The sequence below is a fragment of the Podarcis bocagei genome (genome assembly GCF_964188305.1).
Source record: "Podarcis bocagei genome assembly, chromosome: 13".
NCBI lineage: Eukaryota > Metazoa > Chordata > Lepidosauria > Squamata > Lacertidae > Podarcis > Podarcis bocagei.
In genome coordinates this window covers 27702877-27726882 of record NC_138138.1, presented here as the reverse complement: position 1 = coordinate 27726882, position 24006 = coordinate 27702877, and the positions used below count along the sequence as shown (strand labels likewise).

At 43.6% G+C, this 24006-nt stretch overlaps 2 protein-coding genes and 1 long non-coding RNA gene across 8 annotated transcripts in view; 2 read left to right on the top strand and 1 right to left on the bottom strand.

The window, feature by feature from the left end:
- GSDMA (gasdermin A) overlaps positions 1–9538 on the top strand; it is a 30840-nt gene extending 21302 nt beyond the window's left edge. For all 3 annotated transcript variants that reach the window (XM_081168689.1, XM_081168688.1, XM_081168687.1), the window contains 7 exons: positions 99–192; positions 1265–1303; positions 3202–3255; positions 4608–4774; positions 5779–5929; positions 6754–6827; positions 8168–9538. In XM_081168689.1, the coding sequence (XP_081024815.1) occupies positions 99–192; positions 1265–1303; positions 3202–3255; positions 4608–4774; positions 5779–5929; positions 6754–6827; positions 8168–8395 (807 nt within the window). In that variant the 3' untranslated portion in view covers positions 8396–9538. The remainder of the gene's footprint in view (positions 1–98; positions 193–1264; positions 1304–3201; positions 3256–4607; positions 4775–5778; positions 5930–6753; positions 6828–8167) is intronic.
- Positions 1–12656, bottom strand: part of LOC308572554 — a 79163-nt gene extending 66507 nt beyond the window's left edge. The window contains exons 1-3 of one of the 4 annotated variants that reach the window (XR_014001802.1): positions 12527–12656; positions 6646–6789; positions 227–1163 (exon numbers count right to left, since the gene is read on the bottom strand). This is a non-coding gene — a long non-coding RNA (uncharacterized lncRNA). Of the gene's footprint in view, positions 1–226; positions 1164–5871; positions 6004–6600; positions 6790–12526 lie in introns of those variants that run through there. The other 3 variants (XR_014001803.1, XR_014001801.1, XR_014001804.1) reach the window with 3 other exon arrangements.
- Positions 12611–23465, top strand: PSMD3 (proteasome 26S subunit, non-ATPase 3). Its single transcript, XM_081168679.1, has 12 exons — positions 12611–12878; positions 15843–16033; positions 16439–16576; positions 17043–17179; positions 17287–17477; positions 18998–19101; positions 19256–19370; positions 20137–20256; positions 20764–20867; positions 21852–22007; positions 22274–22324; positions 22950–23465. The coding sequence occupies exons 1-12, from the start codon at positions 12698–12700 to the stop codon at positions 23025–23027; spliced, it is 1566 nt and encodes a 521-aa protein (XP_081024805.1). The 5' UTR covers positions 12611–12697; the 3' UTR covers positions 23028–23465.
- The last annotated feature ends 541 nt before the right edge of the window (positions 23466–24006 follow it).

The following is a 24006-nucleotide window of genomic DNA, read 5'->3' as shown; positions in this document are numbered from 1 at the left end:
CCTTTCATGAAATAAGGGGTTGGGGGGACGGACACACACATCCTTGCAGTCAAATTTTGTTCCATGTGGTTGATCCAAATTCTCCTTTCATGTTCTAGGGTGGCAGAGGCAATAAGAAAGCAATCATCATTCCCAAATCCTGCATTCTGGCATTCAGAGCCAAGCAACTACTATTTGGAGAGAGTGGTGCATGTAAGATACTTTTTGTTTGAGACCTAGACCACTGTGACTTAGCTGCCTTGCTGAGATGGAACTTGTGGCGAAGAAGGGTTCCTCAAGCAAAGCCTCTCCCACCTTCTCCCTTGCCCAACAGCAACACAGCAGCCCTGCAGTGCTGCCTGTGGGTCTTATTCTCCAGTAGTTGTTGCCACCATCCTCCCACTTACTCCTGCAGCCCAAAATGGGAGAGGACCTGGGATGCACCAAAGCAATTGCTTTTAGAAAGGCTCTGAGTCAGGGCACCCAGTACTCCTCAGTTCAATCCACACAGATGAGTCTTGATGCTGATATTCAACACAGCATCCAGTTCTATCTCAATACTGGCATAAATCAGAAATTATTTCAGTGAGGCTTATAAATGGGCCCTGAAGTGAAGGACATGAGACACGAGTTGATCATGCAGGTGAGCTATGCATAAGCAAGCTGCCAGCTAGCTCTGCAGAGGCTCTTTTTATTAGCACAATATGCAAAACCAGTCAGATACATTTGGGACTGTGCCCTTTACACATCTTCCAATCATGCGATCGTGGGGTTGTACAAAGTTATTTTGGCACCTGTTTCCACCGTGTTACTTTCCCCTTGAACATTGTTTAAACGACAGAGACAAAGGCCACAGACAGGGCACGGCAGACTACTAAGACAGCAAAAGGTTAGATAGAGGGCATGGCGTTCAGACTGTGGCTTATCTGTGGGCAGAAATGTGCTTCACACCCAGCAGTCATTCCTTCAGGGCCCAAAATGGCTAGGCTCTTCAGAAAAGTTAACTTGTAGAACGAAGGTTTCTCATCTCCCCCATAGCCCTTTTGCACCATCTCACTTTATTTCAGAGAGCCCGTTTGTGGGGCACAGAGGTGGTGCAAATGGGAAACTTTCCTTCTGTGAACTTCCTTTGTTTAGCCATCTTAGGACCCACTGTCTACTTTCCTTCCCAAATTTATACATCACTGGTAAGAAAGAAATTTTCACACATTTGAATATTAAAACAAAATGCCATTATTATTCATACACTTTATGTAAACTAGTACCTTTTTGCTCTTTCTCCCAGATATTTCACACTATCCTTCCAAGGGAAGAGGAAGTTTTGGTAAGCACATTTTAGGAGTTCCATTTTTATTTTTTTACAGACATTGGACAGAGTGATAGAGATGGCTTGAGAGTGTCATTGCTGTATTCACATCACATACATTTTTCTCTGGCCTAATGTGACGTCTGAGAAAGGGGGGGAAATCCTGTATCTTCATTTGATTCAACTTGAAGCAGGGAATAGTTGACTGTTGTAGCAGGAGGTCTTATGAAGCAATGAGAACAACACCATGGGTAACAGGAGCTGAATCATGCCAACTTTGGCTCTTTGAAAACTGACTCTATCCTAAATTAAAATATGTTCTTAACAGATATACTTGATGGCAGAGAAATCCAGCATCTAATAGAGATGTGGGGTGATTGCAGTTATGTACATTGGTATGAAATCTTTATTTTCCTGAAATGTAAAGGAACTGAGAGGGAAGGATCAACGATCTCTATATGTACTTTCTCATTTCTCCAGATAGAATAAAATGTGTTCTTGTCCCGTACGGACTGCAGTGCGGTCCTAAGCATATTTATTTAGATGGACCCCGATTTAAATGGAGCTTACTCGCCTGTAAGTGTGCATAGAAGGACAGTTTTGCTGGATTTTATTCTGCGGAAAATTGGTTTGAAGTATATTTCTATCACTTCTAAAAGTTGGAAAGCTTCTCAAAGCGGCCCATAAAATAAAAGCATGAAAAAGTAACACAGGCGTGCACACATTAACTAACTATGGTTGACATAGTATTCAAAATAATAAAAATATCAGAAACGGTTAAAATTGTAATTATAAATATTTGTCAAACATTCTCTTAGAGCAGGCATGGCCAAACTTGGCCCTCCAGCTGTTTTGGGACTACAATTCCCATCATCCCTGACCACTGGTCCTGTTAGCTAGGGATGATGTGAGTTGTAGTCCCAAAACAGCTGGAGGGCCAAGTTTGGAACAAAGATGTGCAACTTACAGACCTTGGGGCCCAAACTTACAAGCCCCAGCAAAGGATCAAGTTTGTACCTTGGAGGTGCTATATATGACTTCCACTGACTTTGACTGGTGAGCACAGCCCTTTCAGAGGAAGCCCAATCTCTGTTATCCATGTCAGATTGGCATCTAAGACAGACTCTGTACTAGATGTGTTAGACTACACACCTAACTGAAAGTAAGCCTCATTCAACTTCAATAAGATTTTATTTTCAGTAAGTGAATATAGCATATGATTGCACTGTAAACTTGCTTATCGTAACACTGTTACGTGAATTACCACTGTAATTATTTTACATATAATTTTAAAAAGTATTTTACATTTAAGGTTTAATGTAAATAAGCACTTATTAAAAATTTGCATACATCCAAAGATCACAGGGTGGTTCACAAAATAAGGAACACAAATTACATAAAAAGACAAAAAGCAAACCAATAAACCCCCTCCCACAGTTAAAAGGGTAAAGAATGTTTATAATCAGCCAAAGGCCTGATTACAGAGGAGTGTTTTATCCCTGGGGAGAGCATTCCACAAATGGTGTTGTCAGAGTCTGTTGTTGTTGTTGTTGTTGTTTTGCATTTCTTTCCCCATTGACCCTACATTTCTCCCCCACCTGCCTACATCCATCTGCCCTCTTATGAAATTGCTGGATTACAACTCACACCATCTCTGACTATTGGCCAGGCTAGATGGGGTTGGAATCCAACAACATTTGGAGAGTCACAGGTGAACACTCCTTGTTTAAGGTGCCTCGAGACTCTGATGCGTTACCTAATGCAACTTTTAAAAACTTCCAAAATAGACCATGAAAAGTAGTTGGGAGCTTCCATTTGTTCACCAGGCAGCAGTTAGATTATTGATGGGAAACTCAGAGGTGTGCTCATACTGTGTCAATACATTAAAATTGCACTGATTCCCTCTTTGTTTCTAGATGAACCTGTTCAACTATGCGCAAGTAGACAATGTGATTCAATTGAGAGAAAATGTAAGTAGATTTCAGAATGGTAGGTTGGAATTAAATGTGGGTCTTGAGGTGGGAAATCTGAAAACTACTGTTTCGGCTAACTTTATAATTGATTACCTTTTTACATTGCAATGCCTCAGTAAAGATGTTTTTGATTATTCTGAAGGAAGGCAATAGATCTTGTGCCGTGTGGGATTTAAAAAACCAATGCCACTAATATTTAGGCAAAATAAAACATTTATTGTTTTTATCAAACTTATTTTATCAAACTGAAATATTATCCTGACCTTCAGATACAGAAAATGTTATACGTTCCTGGACACCAAAATCAAATACTTGGCAGATGGCATCAAGCATATTTATCTCTTGCCCTGGGCAAAAATGTGGAGGGGGAATGTTAACATTTCCAGAGTACCAGCATCAAAGCTGCATGTACCATGAGAGGCAGGCACTCCAAGGCTTCTCTAGATGACCTGTGAGGTTTATGAGTTTGATGCAGCCTTCATCCTAGCACCCTCTAGCTACAACTCCCATCAGTCCCAGCCAGCAAAACTGATTGGGGGTTGCAGGCCAGAATAAATGTTAAACGGCATAATTGAACAATAATTTGCTTTAATTGAAGTTTTTTGGTGGGCCCCAAACTTTTTCGTAGGCTGTTGGGAGTTTTGTGGGTCCTAGGCACTGTTGGAGATTCATTCCCATGTCTGCAGTCATGGGATTGTTGTCTATCACATGACGGTGTATGTTTTCATTCCACAGTGTGGGAAGTGACAGAGACAGGATGTTTTGTGTTACTTTGTTCCAATGAAGTGGGACTATTGTCCTTTGTTCTTTCTCCTTGCTATCTGATGAGAAAGAGGCAGGAGCTAAGTCAGGATGCTCCGAGTGTATTATATGTAAATAAACATAGATTAGCCAAATGCTGAGCTACTTGAGTTCTGTTATGCAAACTCTGATTACTCTGCGGATCCCTGAGTGTGCTAATGCATTAGTCGCTGCGATGTTCGGGCAGATGAAAGCTTTTGAAGCTCCCGAATGATCGACCAGGAAGGAAAGAACATGCCAATCGGGCATGTGTCTCTGCCAGGATTCTACACGAGAGTAGGACGCTCCTAAGAGGCACTGCATAGATACAGATAATCCAACCCTTCAAGGGGCTAGTTCTAGTTTTGATCGGAGCAGTAACACTGAGGGAATTAGAGTTTCTTATTTCTAACCCTACCACAACCTCCAGCATTGCTAGTAGTCCTACAGGGAGAAAAGGTATCTTACAGGTATTCTGAGGTTCTTTTCAGTAACATGGAGTAGTATCAAACTTGTGAATCCTATGTTTTGTCCCTTCCCCTAATCTCTAATTCTGTCCATACTGCCAGTGATCTCAGGAATCATCAGAGAACATAAGAGTAAAGACATACAGCAAGAAGTTAAGACAGAATTTGTAATATTCTCTTCATTATCTGCGATGCTGCGTGGCAAATTTCTAACTGGCTTTCTGGTGATAATGAGGGAGAATGACTTGTTGCAGGAACTGGAGCTCCAGGTAAAGTTTAAAAAAAATATTTTTTTTTTACTTTAGGATTTCATTTATATATCACTCTTAAATTAACATATTGCAGAGTGGTTCAGAAATAATAAGGTAATACACACAAAGAAATACTAGTACAAACCAATTCATTACTTTTAAAATCTTCAGAATTGTTCTGTAAACAAAACAAAACTAAAGCAGTGAAGTGAGGTGTTAAATAAAATGTTCAACAGATTAAATGTTCCAGACCCGAATTAGAGACTAAAAGGCCCAGGTTTAGGAGGAGGGAATGTAGCAACAGGTAGACATGGCCTCTCAACAATCAGGGGTTTGTATGACCAGTTATAAATGGGAAACACATCTGAACCACTTAGGGAGAAGTAGGACAAAAAAATAAAACCAGTGGCTGTGTTGAACATTAGGAAAAGGTTTTTCAGGGTGTGGGCGAGGGGTTTGCAACTGAAAAGATGATTTATCATACAGTTTCCAGTTGCTGGTTGAGTCCTTCCTTAGGATCTGGCAGTTCTCTTATCTCTTGCTTTCAATGGGGTGTGCATGAACTTGACTGCCCTCCTTTAACCTTGCCCTATTGACACGATGGGCCCCTCTCATTACAATCTTCTACACACAAACACAAAATATGATATATATATATATAATATATAATAAATTAGAGGTACAAAAATTACCTACTGTAGTTACCCGATGTCAAAACTTTACTTATTAGCAACAGTCCAGTCTATCATTAGGCCCTCAGCTCCCCCACTGCAATACTCCCTGCCCAAAAGAGTAATGCTTTTTCCTAATGTTTCTAGGCTTTGTGGATTGTGCCACATCTAAATAAAAATGACCAAATGGTCCAGAGTCTTGGTGTTCACAGCCATTTACAAATAAAGTGATACCTATCACCTACCAAGCCCTACTTTCACATATGTGCTACGCATAGCCAAATCTCAGGTCATATGTTAATATACCCACCATTTGGCATTAACATATTTTGCTGTAACCTAAACTCTCAGCTGGAAGAGGCTCTTGAAGGCACCGGTCAATTCACGCTGAAGGCTGGCAAGCCAGAGCTGCGAGACTTGGTGGAGAATTTACAAGATTCCAGTGGGGCCGTTTTCACTGACCTTGTTGAGGCAGTCCTCTACTTCCTTTACGCTCTAGATGGTAAGCATTATCCCTCTCAAAATATCTGAATCAAGTATTTGACTTGAATGGAGAACATTTCAGCCCAGGAGCAGCTGAAACTAAGGATGGAAGGACAGATCATCCTTAAGACAGATGCCAGAACTAAAGCTGGTTGAAAGCTTACACCTGCCCCCAAAATTTGAGATGTGGTGGTATTTGCTTATCATTTTCTAGTTGGGATGCTCAAGGAATTCAATCTTTGCAAGCTCCAACCTGATGAATGTGCAGCCTGGACCTTAGCTATCCATAAGCTTTTACACTTTTTCTTACAGTTCTGATTATGACAGACAACATTGGTTCAATGATTTGCAAATATTCTTTTCCATGTCTTGTCACAACTACATAAGACAACCAAATGGGTTACCTTTATAAATTCGGAGTGTTTGGGCTAGGCAGAGGCATCCTACAGGTAGGATTAAGGATTATCAGCAGGCAAGGCTCAAACTGTAGGACTCCCATTCATCTCAAACAGCCCTGCAATCTTCAGGACAGATGCTGGAGATGCCAGACTGTGACAACAGTTATCTTCCATATATTGATCCTGCACAGCTCCTTTGCCAGATGTGGACATAATCCTCCCCCCAAAATGAGCTCTTAGATTCTCTGATCCCTAAACAGAGCACTTTGAGAATATTTAATGGAGATAGCCGTAGAGGAAGACAAGTAATTATTTTGAGAACAGTGAGGCAACTTACAGCTGCTAACTGAAAATCCTTGAAATCTTTGCCAGGTCTCTGTTTTGGCCTTGCATTTCACAGAATGGAACCCCTTCCTGAAACTGACAATATTCCTCACTTTTCCAGAATTGACAGAGGAGCAGCTGATACTCCTGGCAGAATCTGTGGAGAAGAAGATTGTGAACAGTCAGCTTGCACTGGTAAGGGAGAATTCCAGTTAGTGCTTAAGGCAGAGAGAGAGACCACTAGAAAATACTTTTCCTGGAAATGGGCGAGGTTATGCAGAATGTCACTACTGCACATTCACAAGTATAAGGTTTGTGCGCATCCTTGGCTGATTCATCAAATCAGCACACATAACTCTTCCATATGACTGTGAGCAAGTATTGTGGCTACAAGTCAAGCTTAGGAATTAATTTTTTTAAGGCAGCAACCCTTTGTGTGCTTACTGAGGAATAAGTCCCACTGAATTTGGAGGTGTGCGCTTTCTAAAAAAATGAACAACATAATACTTACTGTACAGTATAAACTCACAACAGGAATTCTACAGTGATGCATGCTGCACCTTTCGTTAATGTAATGAATTGAATGGGCATAGCAAAAACGGAATTCGGTGTTAAACAAGTGTAAAGTGATTAACATTGGTGCCCAAAAACTAACCTCACATAAACGCTAATAAGGTCTGAATTGGCCAGGAAATCAACCTTCAGGTTGTAGTGGATAGATCAATGAAGATTTTAACTCATGGTGCAGCAGCTGTCAAAAAGGTGAATTCTGTGTTAATGAGCAATAGCAAAGGGATCAAAAATAAAACTGCCTGTATCATAATGCCATTACTCAAATATATGGTGCAACTACACATGGGAATATTGTGTACAATTCTGGTCACTGTAGAAGCTGAAAAGGTTTCAGAAAAGGGCATCAAACAGATCAAGGGGCTGGAGCAATTCTACAGGGAGAAAAAGGTTACAACATATGGGGGTTTTTAGTTTATAAAAAATGCAAGTAAGAGGAGGACATGATAGAGGTGTATAAAAGTATGCCTGGCTTGGGGAGAAAGTGGATGAAGACATACATACACACACAACTCTCATACTACTAGACTCTAGGAGTCATCTGATGATGCTAAATGTTGGGAAATTTAAGACAGACAAAAGAACTATACTACAGAATTTGCCATCCACAGGTATAGCAATGGCCATGAACCTAGATGGCTTTAAAAAGGAATTAGGCAAATTCATGAAGGGTAAGACAATCAAGGCTACTAGCCATGATGGCTATGCAGTAGCCTCCAATGTCAGAGGCAATATGCCTCTCATTATCAGCTCCTGGGAATTACAAGTGGGCAGCTTGTTATCTGTAGGCTTCCTTATAAGCATCTGGTTCACAACTGTGAGGACAGAATGCTAGACTTTGGCCTGACTCAGCAAGACTCTTATATCCTCATTATGTCTATTGTTTTTCAACACTGATACCATTCATCAAGTAATGGTATTACACACCAGCAAGTTCTGATTTTGCCTTTTTCTTGTTTGCAAAGGTCGGAAGCATCCTAGATGACTTCAGCAGAAGAGAAGAAGTGTTTACCATAGAAGCCAAGTTCTTAAGCGAAGAGGAACTGAATATAACTGGAGCAATCATTGAAATGAGTGGAGTCACGGTGCAAAAAAATGGATCCAGTCTTGCTGGGACTGGAAGTCCTGCTGCTTTCTCAGCTCTCTGTGCACTATATGTAGCTCTGTATGCACTCAATACCCTGTCTACCTAGGTATCTATATGTTCAGAAGTCAATCTCACTCAAGTCAATGGAGCTTACTCCCAGGAAAGTGAGTACAGGGTTGCCGTGTTAAGTTTTTTTATCCTCTTTGCATTCTGACCCTCTAGAATCCCACAGTATCCACTTTGCTTACGTCTTTAAGTCTAATGCTTGTTCATGGATAGAGGTCATTGCTTTAATTCAGTGCCTCTGCTGACTCCCTACTATCTAACATGTATAACTACGGATCAGTTCAGATTTAATGAGGAGCCATGGTTTCCTTCCATAAGAATGAGCTGAACATTCCCCCTTCCACCTTCATTTGTGCCTGCAAGAATACATCTTCACTCAGAGCCATAGAACAGCCTATAGGAATGTGAGTAATATTTCTACATGTGCCTTGATTATCTTTAAAAAATCTATGTATGAGAGTTTTGTGGAGTTTTGTTAATACTATCCACAAAGAGAGAGAAGTCTCCAGACAGAACAATGGGGGCTTCTGTGGTCCTCCAACTCCCATCATACCCAGCCAGCATAGGCAATAGTCAGAGATTATGTCCCACCCTTTACCAAAAAGTCTGCTGTCTTCCTGCAACATGTGATTTCTGCCCAAGCAATTACTGATATGAACAGATTCCGATCATTATGCACTAGTCCCCCTTTCTGTCTCCAAAAGTGACAACAGAGTCAGAGCAACTATTTGCCCAGATAACAATGCTGTGAAACTAAACACTGCTATCCAAAAATCTGTGAGCCTCTGACCAAGTCCACTGTAAATGAAATCAAATTCCCACTTCCCCACACCCCTTCCGCCACTTAGGCACCAGCTGCTTGTTAAATATGGCAAAGCTGCACAGGTGTCAAATGCCACCAACGAACAGATGCCCTAACTCTTGCAGAAGTTGTGTGTAGTGGCTGCTAGATCCAGATTTTAAGTCAAAACACATACTGTATTAAAGATCTCTTTTCTTCTAAAGTTGGTGTTTTATTAATCAGCAACAGTTAAGTGGGAGAATCGGGTCTCATCCAAAGCTATTTACAAATCTTACTTGCTACCTTTTCCTCCATAAGTAATTGCTACATTATAGTCACAAGAGTGAAGGAGTCATAACATCGTTTTGTTACAAACTTACAAAATAAAACATGGTCTTTTGATATAGTGTCTCAGATTATTACGTTACGTGTTTTTGTTTTGCTGTAAATCGCCCTGAGATTCTCAGGTGAAGGGCAGAATAATAAACAAACAAAGTTAATTTTCAAAGCAGTATACACATAACATCCAATCTTTTTTTGCAAATGGCACAGGTACGCCATATTTCACTTTCATCCAGAATTTTCAGCGCAACCTTAACTCTGGCATAGCAAAAATTATGCTACAGGTTCTCGGCAGCAAGATCAATCCTGTTTAGCACCTGCAGGTATTTTTATCTTTATCCATACAGAATCAGAAGTGTGGCCTGAAGCTGGAACTTTGTCAACAGATGGCTATCCAGTCTCTGCCTGAAGACCAGACAGCCAACCACCCCTCTAGGTCCAATTGCCAAACTGCTTCAAACATTAATACATTTACTCAATTTTTAATCCACACTTCAGTACTGTGGGTGGAACTTGATATCCGTGATAGGGAGCTACTACCACAAAAAATGGCAGCCCTGATCTGACTCAGCTCATTGTAATGCTACTGATCTTCTATCCACCTATTTCCCTGGCTTTGCCAATCTTAGTCAATGAGGTGAAGCACAGACAGGAACGAACCTGGGATTGGCTTAAGCAAACTTTCCCGTCATCAGTGGCAGATGCCCAGCAGACATCTGAAGAGTGGTACTTAAAAGGTGTCATCCATCTGGTGGCTGTTTGTGGTACAGCTCTAATGAACATAAGTCCTTTCTTTTGGGTTTATGTGAGAAGTGTAGCAGCAAATACAGAAGAGTGAAGGAATAAATAACATGTCAAGGTGGTGAGAATGCCCTTTAAAGACTAAAAGTATATGCTTGGGAGAAATTACAATCTGAAACTCAAAAAATAGGAATGTGTGGGAGAGGTTTTGATGGGTTCTTCTAATAATTTTCAAATGAATAACTGGAAATGGAAGTTAAGGAACCTGAAAATGTTGAAAATCTGGCATGAGAATTACATTAGTGAAAGGATCCTGACATTTAAGTTAAAAATCAGAATCTTAAATTTGTAGCAGTGAAAACTCTTAAGAGTTGATAAAATAATTTATTTTTGTTATACTGTATTAATAATTTCCTTGAGCACCCTCTAGTGTTGGTACAATGGAAATGTATTCACCCATCACTGCATGTCAAATCTTCTATGATGGACCAGGCAGATCATGTGACTGGTCCTATTTGATCAGCATTGGTTCATGTCTGTGGCTCAAATCAAGATGCTGGTCTTTACCTTTAAATCCTCGAACAGCTTGGGACCTGGGTGGCTTAATGATTTCCTGCTCCTCTATGTGTCCTTCCATACAAATAACATATTCCTGCTGCTGATAGTTTTTAATGTTGTTTATTGGGGTGGTTATTTTAGATAGGAAGGGTTTTTGTATAATGCAGGGGTGGGTTATTGATGTTCTTATGCAACTTTAATAAATACTAATAGCAGACTACAGAGAATAGCATTACAATAATTTTACAAGCTGTAGAGGGGTGTAGAACAAAGTTGACAGGTGGAGGTTACAGAAAAGACTGGGGACAGATGAGCATGTTTGGTTCATCATGAAGAAAGCACATGACGGCAGGAGAAAGGGTGCAATTGTGTATTTACAATAAAATAGACTGGCTCTGTTTTAAATGAATTCTGTCCATATACCTACTTACTTCATTGGTTTCCTATTTTGACTAAGCAGCAAAAGACAGAATGTTTACAGCCAGCAGTTTAAGAGACGAGCTATTACATCTGGTTAGCTGTAAGAGTTCACACAGTACAGTGGTACCTTGGGTTAAGAACTTAATTTGTTCTGGAGGTCCGTTCTTAACCTGAAACTGTTCTTAACCTGAAGCACCACTTTAGCTAATGGGGCCTCCCGCTGCCGCCGTCACACGATTTCTGTTCTCATCCTGAAGCAAAGTTCTTAACCCGAGGTAATATTTCTGGGTTAGCGGAGTCTGTAACCTGAAGCGTATGTAACCCGAGGTACCACTGTATTTCAAAAGCATCCTTCTCCCGAGTTGGATACTATACTTGGCCCTGCTTCAGCACTGATCTTAGCCTGCTGAGGGAGAAATGTAGTCCCCAACCCAAAGACCAGGGAAAGGAAAAGAAGAGGAGGTCACTGATTGGCCCAGCTGCAAATGCAAGGCAGTGAAGTTTGCTGGCAGATTCCAGAGTTTAATGCGGACACCTTGGCTCTCTGTGCTTTCTGATGCAGGGAGGATCTTCAACTCCTCCCGGAATAAACGGTTCTTTTTTTATTTAAAAAAACAACCATGCACGATTACTTATGCAGCACGACACTCAGCACCCTTTTGTAAAACGATAATTTTTTTAAAAAGATGTAGAATGATTTTTTAAAAAATTAAAATGATGCAATGTGAGGCTGCAGTCCTGTTACTTACAAGAGAGTAAGTATGCATAGGATTTCAACGTTAATGAATCCATTGTTTTGGGGCTTGTTATTATTTGCCCCACAAAGGGCGGCGGGTTTCCACATTCTTTCTGTCTCACACACTGCAAGGTTTTTAGCGGAGGCAATTAGAAAAAGATCTATTATTTGATTATTGATGTAAACCCCCAAAACGTATTTTCTATAGTTAAGTTTTTACCTCTATCTTCAGTACATTTTATTTATTTTTTATTGCCATGGCTAGTGGCTGATGCAAATAAAGATTCTTCTGGTTCTTATTTCCACACACCCGTTAGGAATATTGTAAACCGCCCTGGAATCTTTTGATAAAGGGCGGTATATAAATTAAATCAGTAATTTAAAAATGTATTACTGTTTCAGTTCGAAGGCCCTTCCCACCGCTCCTCCCGCTTGCTTGCTTGCTTGCCTGGCTGCCGGCCTGCCCCCTCCTTCCCTCCACCCGCTTTCAGGCACTTCCCTCTCGGCAGGGGAAAGGAAAAAGAAAAAAAGGAAGAGGCGCAACCCGGAAGCCGAGGCGCGGCGTCGCAGCCCGCCGTTCTATGGTTCCCTACCATGGAGACGCGGGGTGAGGGGTGGGGACAGGGAGCCAGGAATCAATCCATTCGTCCGCGTCGGTCGGTTCGGCAATCGGCTCGTCGAGCCTGCTCGGCTTTTCCCGTCGTCCTCCGCGATAGTTGCTCAGTCACGGCCGTAGCCGGTGTGTGTGTGTGGAAGGTGAAGCCATGAAGCAGGAAGGCGGCTCTCGGCGCCGCGCCGGGTCGGAGAAGGCCAAGCCGCCGCCCGCGGAGCCCCCTCAGCCTCCCCCGCCGCTCGCCGACGTTGAGATGCACGAGGAGGCGGCCCCGGCCGAGCCCGCCTCGGGGGAGAAGTCGCAGCGCGAGCTCGACGCCGTCACGCTCGAAGGTGAGGTGGTGGGGGGGAAGGGGGAGGCAGGAGACGGGGCGCGCGGGGATGGGCGTGGCTAGAACGCCTCGCGGCGGCGGCGGCAGCAACCCCCACCTTGTGGGTTCGATGAGGGCGTGGCCAGCGGAGTGCCGAGCGGCTATTGGCCGGCCGCGTTGTGTACCTGGAGATAGGTGGAGAGGTGTCCATCCACCGCCGGGCTGGAGGGGCGGGGCTAAGCTGCAGCAACGCCCACCTAAAATAGCCGGGTGTCCCGTGGGAGGGGAGACTTGGAGTATACAGCGCGGTGCAAGGGGGGGCGTGGGGGTTTTTAGACAGAAATAACGCGCAGCATTCCCGTGTACAAACACCTTGGCCACCTGTGTAGCTTAGGGAGGGCAGCGTGTCAGCAGGTGTTTAAAAATGTGCGTAAATGCACAGAAGATCCTGCAATCCTAATATCACCACACCGGGATTTGGGGCAAGGTAATGGTTTTTATAGCCAAGTTCTACATCATGTTTACTTCAGAAGCTTTCACCCCTCTGCTTCCTGCTCTGCAATTTGCATCCAAGTAAACATGTACAGTCACCACTTGTGTGCTTCTTGGAAGAAGAGATTGAACACACACCAAGTTCATTGCCATCAACAACAGGGGGGGGGGTGCTGCTCCAGTTTCCATCTTCCAGTTGTGTTGGGTTAGCAGGAATGGACCCTGTAATATAACACTGTAACACTGGAATTCCTTCTCTAAAAAGACTTGCCTGTGCTCATCCTTGCATACTAATTTACATATGTTTATTGAAAGTTCATTGCAGAGTGGCTTTGTTTGCTGCTGCTAATTTTCTGTCATTGTATGTGTATGACTGGGCTTACTCTGTTTTAGATCTTCTGTTGTTTGGTTGTTATGAATCTCCCTGACAACACATTGGGGGGGAAAAGCCATTGTTTAACATTTGAATTCATTTTCTATAAAAAGCTTCATTTGGATACCTATTTGGGTGGCATATTGTGATCTGTATGTGTATATTAAGATGGTTGTATTGCTTGTTGCACTGTGAATGTGAGCAGATAATTTTCTGTTTGCTTTGCTTTTTCCCTTTTTTGTTTTTTTTCCCTTTAATAAATGTCCAATAAAAATTATTTAGGTTACAGCAAAGTGTGGAGAGAGTAGGCTGGTGAGTGGACCTGCCTGCTGGAAGAAAGTGAGCATGACTGAACCACTCAGCAGCGCTTTTGTAATCTAGATATTGATTTCATGCCAGTGACATATTGACTAAGGCTGCAGTCCTGTACATAGTAACCTGAGAGAAAGTCTCATTGAACTCAGTGGAGCTTTCTTCCAAACAGACATGTATAGGATTGCACTCTGACCTCTGTAGCACAAAGATGGGCTGGTTTCTACAGTGGTACCTCGCAAGACGAATGCCTCGCAAGACAAAAAACTCGCTAGACGAAAGGTTTTTCCATTTGCGATTTGCCTCGCAAGACGAAATTTCCCTATGGGCTTGCTTCGCAAGACGAAAACATCTTGCGGCTTTGTTTCCTTTGTCTAAAAACAAACACATGTTTTGTTTATAAAGTTAATTTATTTTCCCTTCAATTTTTGAACTGCTCTTTACAGTATGTGTGACTTTAAAGAGCAGTTAATAAACTGTTGTTGTACCAAATTTGGCTTTGTTTGGACTTTTTTTGACCATAGGAACGCATTAATTGATTTTCAATGCATTCCTATGGGATTTCGTGATTCGCAAGACGAAAAATTCGCTAGACGACAAAACTTGCGGAACGAATTAATTTCATCTTGCGGGGCACCACTGTATATTGTTGCGGCCGTCCAAAATGTGTTAGGTTTTTAAAGCAAGCTTTCAAGCTTTCAACACTCCAACACTACATACACTCAAATGGATAGTGTAAGTGTATCTTACAATTTTAAAAGATGGAGGAGAGTGGTTTTGCAGAGGAAGAGAGGCAGAAGTGGGTCAGAATTGAGAAAGCGGGACCATCAGGTGACCACAGGGGTGCATCCTGGGCATCCAGAGCAGTTCACTGCAGAGAAGCCTCTGCTTTAAGATCAAAAGTACAGTCGCATCTTCCACCAGCCCACTCCTTGCCACAGGAGCGATGGGTTATTGTGGCAAGTCTTCATTGGATGTACGAAGTGGGCACAAAATTGCTTGCAGCGCCATGCATGAGAGCCAGTGTGGATTGGAATCCAGTTTACACATAAATGGTAGGAAAGTGATACACTGTTTATCTGCCCTGTGAGTACAACAGGGATTGGCTAAAGTTATCCCAAATGAGGGATATTACTCATGTGACTTCAAGAAGTGCTCTTGAATGCATAGCCTTAATAATGGTTTTACCATGGTAATCCAGTGGGTCTCTAAAGCACTGTTTTTCACTGACATACTACTTCTACCAAATGACATGTTTACTTCTCTGTAACTCCCAAACTGGCCATAACTACTTTGGTAGCATCCCTGAATCTCGCCTTGAATCTGTCTGGAGCATTTTCAACATCGGTACCTGGCGCATTTTGGCAGCTTCTAGCGTCCCGTCACTGATGCCTACTTAACATTTTTTTTCACCTGACCCAGTGCTACACCAGTACAGGCAGTGCTGTATCAACAGAGATAGGATGTTAAATCGCCACCATAGCACCACGTAACCCTAGTAATCAAGCACATACATTGCTCATGTAGACTCATCCCCCTAAACTACCCTTCCTAGCAAATAGCTTCCCTTCATCACTGATTGGGAATCTGAGTTAACTTGCTGTTTAGAGGCGCTGAAACTCTTGTTTTACAGTCTGTAGGTTGCCTGATATAACACTAGGTGTGTTCTTGGGTTTTGTGGTTTCAGCTCTGTTTTGTTTTGAGGTTTTTGGTCAAATGTTCAGTTGCTCTAACCGTTGGTAGGAATTGACCACCACACCATATAGCTTAGCCTATTCATCTAACGGTGCTGTTTGTTGACCATTGCAGACATTAAGGAACATGTGAAGCAGCTGGAGAAAGCCGTATCTGGGAAGGAGCCACGCTATGTCCTGCGTGCCCTGAGAGCATTGCCCTCCACTTCCCGACGCCTCAACCCCAATGTGCTCCAGAAAGCTATCAATGGCTTTTTCACATCTAACAGTGCTGTGCGGGACTTCCTCATTGGCTTCCTGGAGGAGGCAAGTCACAAAGCAGGTTCACAGGAGGTTTGGGTACTCTTACCAATAAAGCGAGATGAGCGCTGCAACCCCAGAGTCGTCCACGACTGGACCTTTACCTTTACCTTTTTTACTGAGGCTTGGTGCATATTTTGGAGAACTCCCACTTTGGCATCCTTCAAATGATTCTTTGGGGCCCAATTCAACATTGCTCTGTGGAGCGCTAGCACCATTTTGGTTTGCTGCTCAGTGTTGCCTGTGACTAATTTCAAGATTTACTAGCTATTCAGTTGCAATAAGTGGGCAACATCTGGTCTCCTTAGGCATTAATATGTAGCATTCTGTGAGAATCAGAAGGTGGAGTGGGATGGCACCTTCTCATTGCTCTGATCACCTCTCTCTTTGTCTCTATGTCACACTTTATAGCTTATGGACACGGAAGCTGATCTACAGTTCCGGCCCCGCACAGGAAAGGCAGCCTCTACTCCTCTTCTGCCAGAGGTAGAAGCATATCTCCAGCTACTCCTGGTCATCTATCTGATGAATAGCAAGCGCTACCAAGAGGTAATGCACCACCTGCTCTTGTGTGCCTCATTCCCCAGTGGAAAGCAAAGAACTGCCAGTGTTTGGATACAGATCTAGAGGGAGGGCAGAGAAATAAGCGAGCAAAATTAGACACTATCCTTCCTCACTTTCCTCTCAACCCAAACCCAGCTAGAAACTTCAAAGCTGTAGGTTCAAACACAAAATCTTAACTTAGAACACCAAGTCTTGGTATAGACTTCGGTGAACTCTGTTTGGAGATGAGCAAGGGCTCTGCTAGGCCAATTCTGACCCAGTAATTTATGGCAGCCTGCTTTGCTTCCACCAAGAATTTCCATGAGGGGCATAAGGGGTGCTTCTTGCAGACCTTGTTTCAAAACTTACATTTTTAAACAAGCACATGTTGCCCTGGAGCCCTAAGTGTCACTGTGAGGAACTCATCTTTGCAGCCTTGCAAGCCCACCACATGAATTCTCTCTCCATCCAGGCCCAGAAAGTTTCAGACGATCTGATGCAAAAAATAAGTCCTCAGAACCGCCGAGCCCTTGATTTGGTGGTGGCCAAGTGTTACTACTACCACGCTCGCATCTATGAGTTCTTGAACAAGCTGGATGTGGTGAGGAGGTAAGCTTTTGATGTTGCAATTTTATGACCTCCTTCTTTCCTCCTCCACAATATTCTTACCCCAAGCATTCTCCTGACACAGCCTCTCTCCATTCCTTCTTTCAAAGCTTCCTTCATGCCCGCTTAAGGACAGCGACACTTCGCCATGATGCAGATGGCCAGGCTACCCTCCTGAATCTGCTGCTGAGGAACTACCTTCACTACGACCTCTATGACCAGGCAGAAAAGCTGGTTTCCAAATCGGTGTTCCCTGAGCAGGCAAACAACAATGAGTGGGCCAGGTACCTCTACTACACAGGTGAGAGTCGGCACTTCACCACTTTTTGAGATCCTGGGTGGCCTGGGGTCAAACATGGAGCTCAAAATAGGCACCTGTGTAACTGGTATTATGTCATCATATCTCTCCCCAGCCCCCCAAACACAAAAAGTGAAATAGCCGATCCCTTGAAAAGCTTAGGCATGCTAGCCTCTCCCATAGTTTACCGTATTTTTCGCTCTATAAGACGCACCAGACCATAAGACTCACCTAGTTTTTGGAGGAGGAAAACAAGAAAAAAATATTCTGAATCTCAGAAGCCAGAACAACAAGAGGGATCCCTTACTTTTCCAAGAGGTTTCCTGTGCAGAACATGAAATCCCCATTGTCCCTCTGATTTCTGAGATTCTTCAACAGTTACACAAGTTATGATGATGCCAATTTCAAAACCAGATAACACATTTGACACTTGTCTGTTGTTGGCACTGACATCCAGGTTCATATGCGAACCCATCAAGAAACCTGTAGTTTAAGTCTTTTAATCTCAGGGTTGTGGGTTCGAGCCCCACATTGGACAAACAATTCCTGCATCCCAGGGGTTGTACTGGATGACCCTCGTGGTCCCTTCCAACTCTACAAATCTGTGATGCTAAGGTTGGTTGGATTAAGATTCTGACAACAGAGAAAAAACTTTAACATGTTCATTTTACCAGCTGCTTAAGGCTTTAGAGCAGACCAGAGCAATTTCTCCCTGCCTGCTGTGCTTTGTGTTAGTGTTTTTCTACAAAAAGTTATTTATTCACTTATTTTCACACATACTGCTTTTCTTCCAAATGGGGAACTCAAAGCAAATTACAGTTTTAAAAGCATAATGTGGTGAAACAAATACTGAAAATTCAGTCTTAAATACATATGCAGGGGCTCCTGGCACATGCATTGCCCAGAGACAGGAAGCTGTTACCTGCACTTCTGCAGGAGGCGCGAAGAGGCAGCTTAGTCACTCATCAGCTGGGTTTTATATTTGCTGCACTCCAGGGAATGCAGCTGAGAACCTTCAACTCTCCATCGGCTGTCTAAGGCATAGTATACTTGCAAAAGGGAGGAAGTAACAAAGTGATGGACATTAAAAATGTAAATGAGAAAACAGGTCACTATTTTCATCTGCTATTGTTACGCTGCTCAGTATTCAGTGAGACACAAGGTGGAGAGGGTAACAAAACTTTGATTCACCCATGACAACAAAGAACTTTGGGCCAGACTTGGCTAGGGTAGCCCAGATTTGCCAGTACATGAACTGAGTGCCGTTTTTGCAAAGCGAAAGTTCCCTGCTAGCCACAAACCACATGGAAATTAAGATGGGCAGGATCGGCATAGGTGGCACAGTGCCCAAGAGTGACTGTAGCAAATAAGCCTTTCTTAAGGAACCTCCTATCCCGTTCCCCACTCCACAGATTCCTGTGCAGGGCAAAATCAACCCTGGGCGGAGGTGTTCTCTGGAGGCAGCTTTATCTTGTTATATCTCTGGCAAGCTGTTCTAGTGCTGATCTTCTATCCTTTTCCAGGACGCATCAAGGCCATCCAATTGGAATATTCTGAAGCTCGGAGAACCATGACAAACGCCCTGCGGAAAGCGCCACAACACACAGCTGTTGGCTTCAAACAGACGGTGAGTGGGGACTAGCACCTCCAGGTGGCGCTGTGGAGTAGCGATGAAAAGGGAGTGCGTCTGCTACTTGTACACAGAGCTCTCCGCAGTCCTGAGTCTTGCTTTGTGGTTGAGACAGCAGGACAAAACTGCATCTCTTGCATCTGTGCCCTAGGTCCATAAGCTGCTGATAGTGGTGGAGCTGCTATTAGGCGAGATCCCAGATAGACTGCAGTTTCGGCAGCCGTCTCTGAAGAGATCTCTCATGCCGTACTTTCTCTTGACGCAGGGTAAGTGGCGCAGCTGGTGAAGGCGCAGCAGCCCATCGGTACTGCAGCACTGGAATCCCAACAAAAACCCCTAGAATATGGAATAAACACTCTTTAGTAACAATGCAATTCTTCCCCCCCCCTCCATTTTAAGTGATTTCAGCATCTCTCTTACTAGACAGTCCATTTGAATATTTATTTCTTGCATTTATATTCCACCTTTTATCCAAGGAGCTCAAGGGGGGTGTACATGGTTCTCCCCCTCCTCATTTAGTTCCCACATCAACCCTATCATACTCTTACAATCAGTAACCTCTTTGATTTGAAAGGGGTTGCACTAAATGTTCTTGTTTTCTTTTGCACATAAGGTATGCATAATACAGTGCATTTTTTTAGCAGAGGGAGGCCCTTGTGGGCACAGAGCAGTGGCCCACTTCCCATCCTTCAAGCACCACCAGCCATGCAAAACTGGTGGGGACAGTGTGCGCACGGCATTGCCCACCCACAAGCACTTAAAAAGTTATGGTGATGGTTTGTTTGAGTTTGCAACACATAGCCCTTGTACTTTGTACTCAGTTTTGTGGTGAAGCCCTTAGACACACTGCACACTAATCCAAGGCCTCAGCAAGGGGATAAATTTACTGGAGCGCAGGAGAGGGAGTTAGAATTCCTAGGCTGCAGTTACTTACACACGTACATGCACACTCCACATGTATGTGTGTGCATGCAGACCATACATATGTACACTGTGTTTCGCCTTTCTTGAATCTCTCTTCTTTCCTCGCAGCTGTTCGGACTGGGAACCTGGCCAAGTTCAACCAAGTCCTTGATCAGTTTAGTGATAAGTTCCAGGCCGACGGGACATACACCCTCATCATCCGGCTGAGACACAATGTGATTAAGACAGGTGAGCGACCACCAAATCCTCGAGTCATGATATGATATCACATCTCATGACAACATGGGGGATTGGGTTTGGAACAGTGTTTGAAATCCCAACTCGGCCGCACATCCACAAACATGGGAAGCTGCCTTCTTCGGAGTCTGACCACTGGTCCAGCTAGCTCTGTATTGTCTACACTTAACTGGCAGTAGCTCTACAGGATTTCGGGCAGCGTTCTCTCCCTGTCGTACCTGAAGACTCTTGAGCTTTGAACCTGGGACCTTATTCCTGCAAAAGCAGGTGCTCTGTCACTGAGCTTGATCTGTCTTCACTATAAACTTCTGGGTTGCTACTGAACGTATCACCTTCCTTTGGGGTGTGCGGGTGGCAGGCAGTTCCCTGCTCCTGCAGAAGCTGCCCCTTGAGCCAGAGGGAAAAGATGGCAGATACCTGGTGGACGCCCCTTAAGTGTGTTCACCCCATTTGCACTTTTTAAAGGCTGCCTTTCTGTCTCTTGTGTCTCTTATGTAGGTGTCCGCATGATCAGCCTTTCGTACTCGCGCATCTCCTTGGCTGACATCGCCCAGAAGTTGCAGCTGGACAGCCCAGAGGATGCTGAATTCATTGTTGCCAAGGTGAGTGCCTGCAGCGTTGCCTTGGTTACTGAGTTGAATAGGAATCCCTACTTACCCTCTCACTTGGTTAAAGCTCTGACCACCTCTGGGTCCTAAAACAAATGCCATGATGTATCTGCCAAGAATTAGGGGTTCATCCTTCAGTATCTCACAAGATACTGAAAAATACCAGGGTTGGGCCACCATAATCCAGATAACTCTAAGCTCTGATTTCCTGGCATAGAATATACAAGCTCTAAATGTGTGCGCAGGAAATATGTGAGGGGCCTTTTGGCAATACAGACTGTGTCAGGTAAAGGCTCACGCCTGTTTCTCCTCCTCATTCTGTCCTGTTTACCATTAGCCCTCTTATGTCTCTGCCCACAGTCTACACAATGAGCAACTCGGTGAGGCAGTTCGATACCAGCCTCAGTAGCAGACTATTAATTCCCTCAAAGTTCCAAAGGATTCAGAGGTTATTGCTGTGTGTTTTGTTTCTTAGTCAGCCCTGTTCATGTAAACTAATAAAATAGGAAGCAGTTGTGAGTGTGTGGTGGTGAATGCTTTTCCCCAGAAAGACCCACCATAACCCAGCTGGAATGTGAGGGAATGGGCTTTTGGAAGACTTGCCTGTTTCCCAAAGCTGGATTAAAATCTTAGTCTAGAATCATAGAATTGTAGAGTTGGAAGGAACCCCGCTGAGGGTCATCTAGTCCTACCCCCTGCAATGCAGGAATCTCAACTAAATCATCCATGACAGATGGCCATCCAACCTCTGCTTAAAGGCCTCCGAGGAAAGAGAGTACACCCCTTTCCACTGTCAAACAGCTTCTTACCACCAGAAAGTTCTTTAGCCGGAATCTCCTTTCTTGTAACTTGAATCCATTGGTTCGGGTTGTAGCCTCTGGAGCTTGAGAAAACAGAATCATAGAACGGAAGAGTTGTCTTGGCTCTTGTGGATGTAGTCACTGGAAGGCAACTGATGATGTGCTGCCTTTTTCCCAGGCCATTCGGGATGGCGTGATTGAAGCCAGCATCAACCATGAGAAGGGCTACGTCCAGTCCAAGGAGATGACTGACATCTACTCCACACGGGAGCCCCAGCTGGCCTTCCACCAGCGTATCTCCTTCTGCCTCGACATTCACAATATGTCTGTCAAGGTAATGGAGCAAGTGTGCAGCAGTTATCTTACAGCGGGCATTCCTGGGCCTGCCTGCATTTGCACTGGATAAAAAAGTGGGACTTCAGTCCTGCTGTTGGAACTCTTGCAGCGTGGTCCTAGGCATGTTTACTCAGAAATAAGCCCGTTGTTTGCATTGTTTGTACTTCTGCCATTGAAAGTCCCTATGGCGAAGTTTCTTGCTGTGAGGCCTGCCTTCCAATTCATAATTGCCTTCCTTTTCTTATTCCCTGCCGCTGTTTCTAGGCTATGAGGTTCCCACCGAAGTCTTATAACAAGGACCTGGAGTCTGCAGAGGTGAGGATTCCCAAGCCATGTGTACATTGCACTAAAGGGATTAAAATTCTGTGCCAAGAAAGCTGGATTCTGTGACCTATATAAACTATGTAAATCAAGCATATTTGCACCATTTAATCCATCGTGTTTGCTCTTCTGTGCAATTTATTATAGTTTCACTAGACAGAGAAGGGGCAAGGACACTGTGGGGGGTGGGGTGAGGCAGACTAGCCTCTGTGACCCCACAACCTCCCTTGCTCCATTGTGGGTGGGTTTTCAACATTTTGATGCTCTAAGTAACTAAAGTGTCGGGCAAGCCACAGGAAGAGTGCTGCTTGTTGTTTCAGTGTGGCCAAAATAGTAGCCAGCAACATAAAAGTGTGCATCTTTTACAACCTCGTTCGTTCAGAGTAAATAACCCCAGAAGCATAGTTCTTATTCAGTTTAAAGATATAGTTCCTCTATAATACATATTTACCCATAGGAACTTTAAAGAAGAGAAATGTGACATGTTCTCTAGGAAATAATCTGTGCTCTTGTTCGTGGGGTTGTATGAGATGCCATCCTTCAGCTCTCCTTTTAGGGAAGTGCCTTTTCATCTCAACCTGCAGAGCTCCCATTCACACGGTTCCCTTTTGCTTTGCAGGAGCGCCGGGAGCGGGAGCAGCAGGATCTAGAATTCGCCAAGGAAATGGCAGAGGACGACGATGATGGTTTTCCTTGATGCTCTGGGGGATGGCTGCATATATTATTTTTTTGTTTTTTTTGTTTCTTGCCCAATACAAACCATTGTCTACTGGCTGAAACCCAGAACTTGCCTTTCTTTCTATATTCTGCATGTTTGGGGGTGGTGCAGAGGGGGGGAAACCAAAACCCTCTTGCTGCTTGTGGTGGAGGAAGCAGCACCCCAGGTTAAAGGGGTGGGCCTCCCTCTAAATTAAAGGCCACTTTGTGGTTTTCAGTCATGGATGTACCTGCAAGGGCCTAAATGAATTCACAGTTGTCCTTACCGGTTTTTAGGTGGACGAATGGGGGTGGGGGAGACGAATCTGGTGGCACTGTGAATCACCTCTTCAGCTCTAGCTGGGCAGAGCAACTGCAGTTGGAGATTTTTGTCAAACTTTGTTTAGGGCTTTTAAATAAAAGTTTGGGGGAAATGGAATGTGCCTTTTGTCCAGGTTGATGTTCAGTACAGCAGTCTCGGGGTCTTTAGAAAGGTGGGAGCTTTCTCTGCTTAGTAGACGATGGCCTGGAAATTTGAGAACTCTGAAGTTACCGGCAGCAGAATACTGGTGTCATTAGAAATCGGTGAAAGACAGGGGAAAAAAGGAACAAGCAACAACGGAAAAAATGAAATACATGAAAAGTTAAAATTTGAAACAAATGGGACCACACAGCCCACTTTCACCATCTGGAATAATATGGTATCTGCAAATTTGGCCGCCTGATTGCTCACCTTTTCTTTCAGATAAGTTGTGAACATTTGTCCCAATACCAATTATGAACTGGCCCTGATACAAATAGGTTTTCCCAAGGATCTGTAACTTCCTCCTTATGAGAACTGTCCATTTACTAGTACCTTCCGTTTCCTGTTCTTTAACCAGTTACTAACCCATAAGACGAACTGCCCTTTTATCCCATGACTGCTAAGTATCCTTGGGAGCCTTTGGTGAAAGTTCCAAGAATATCATCAACCCCTTGAT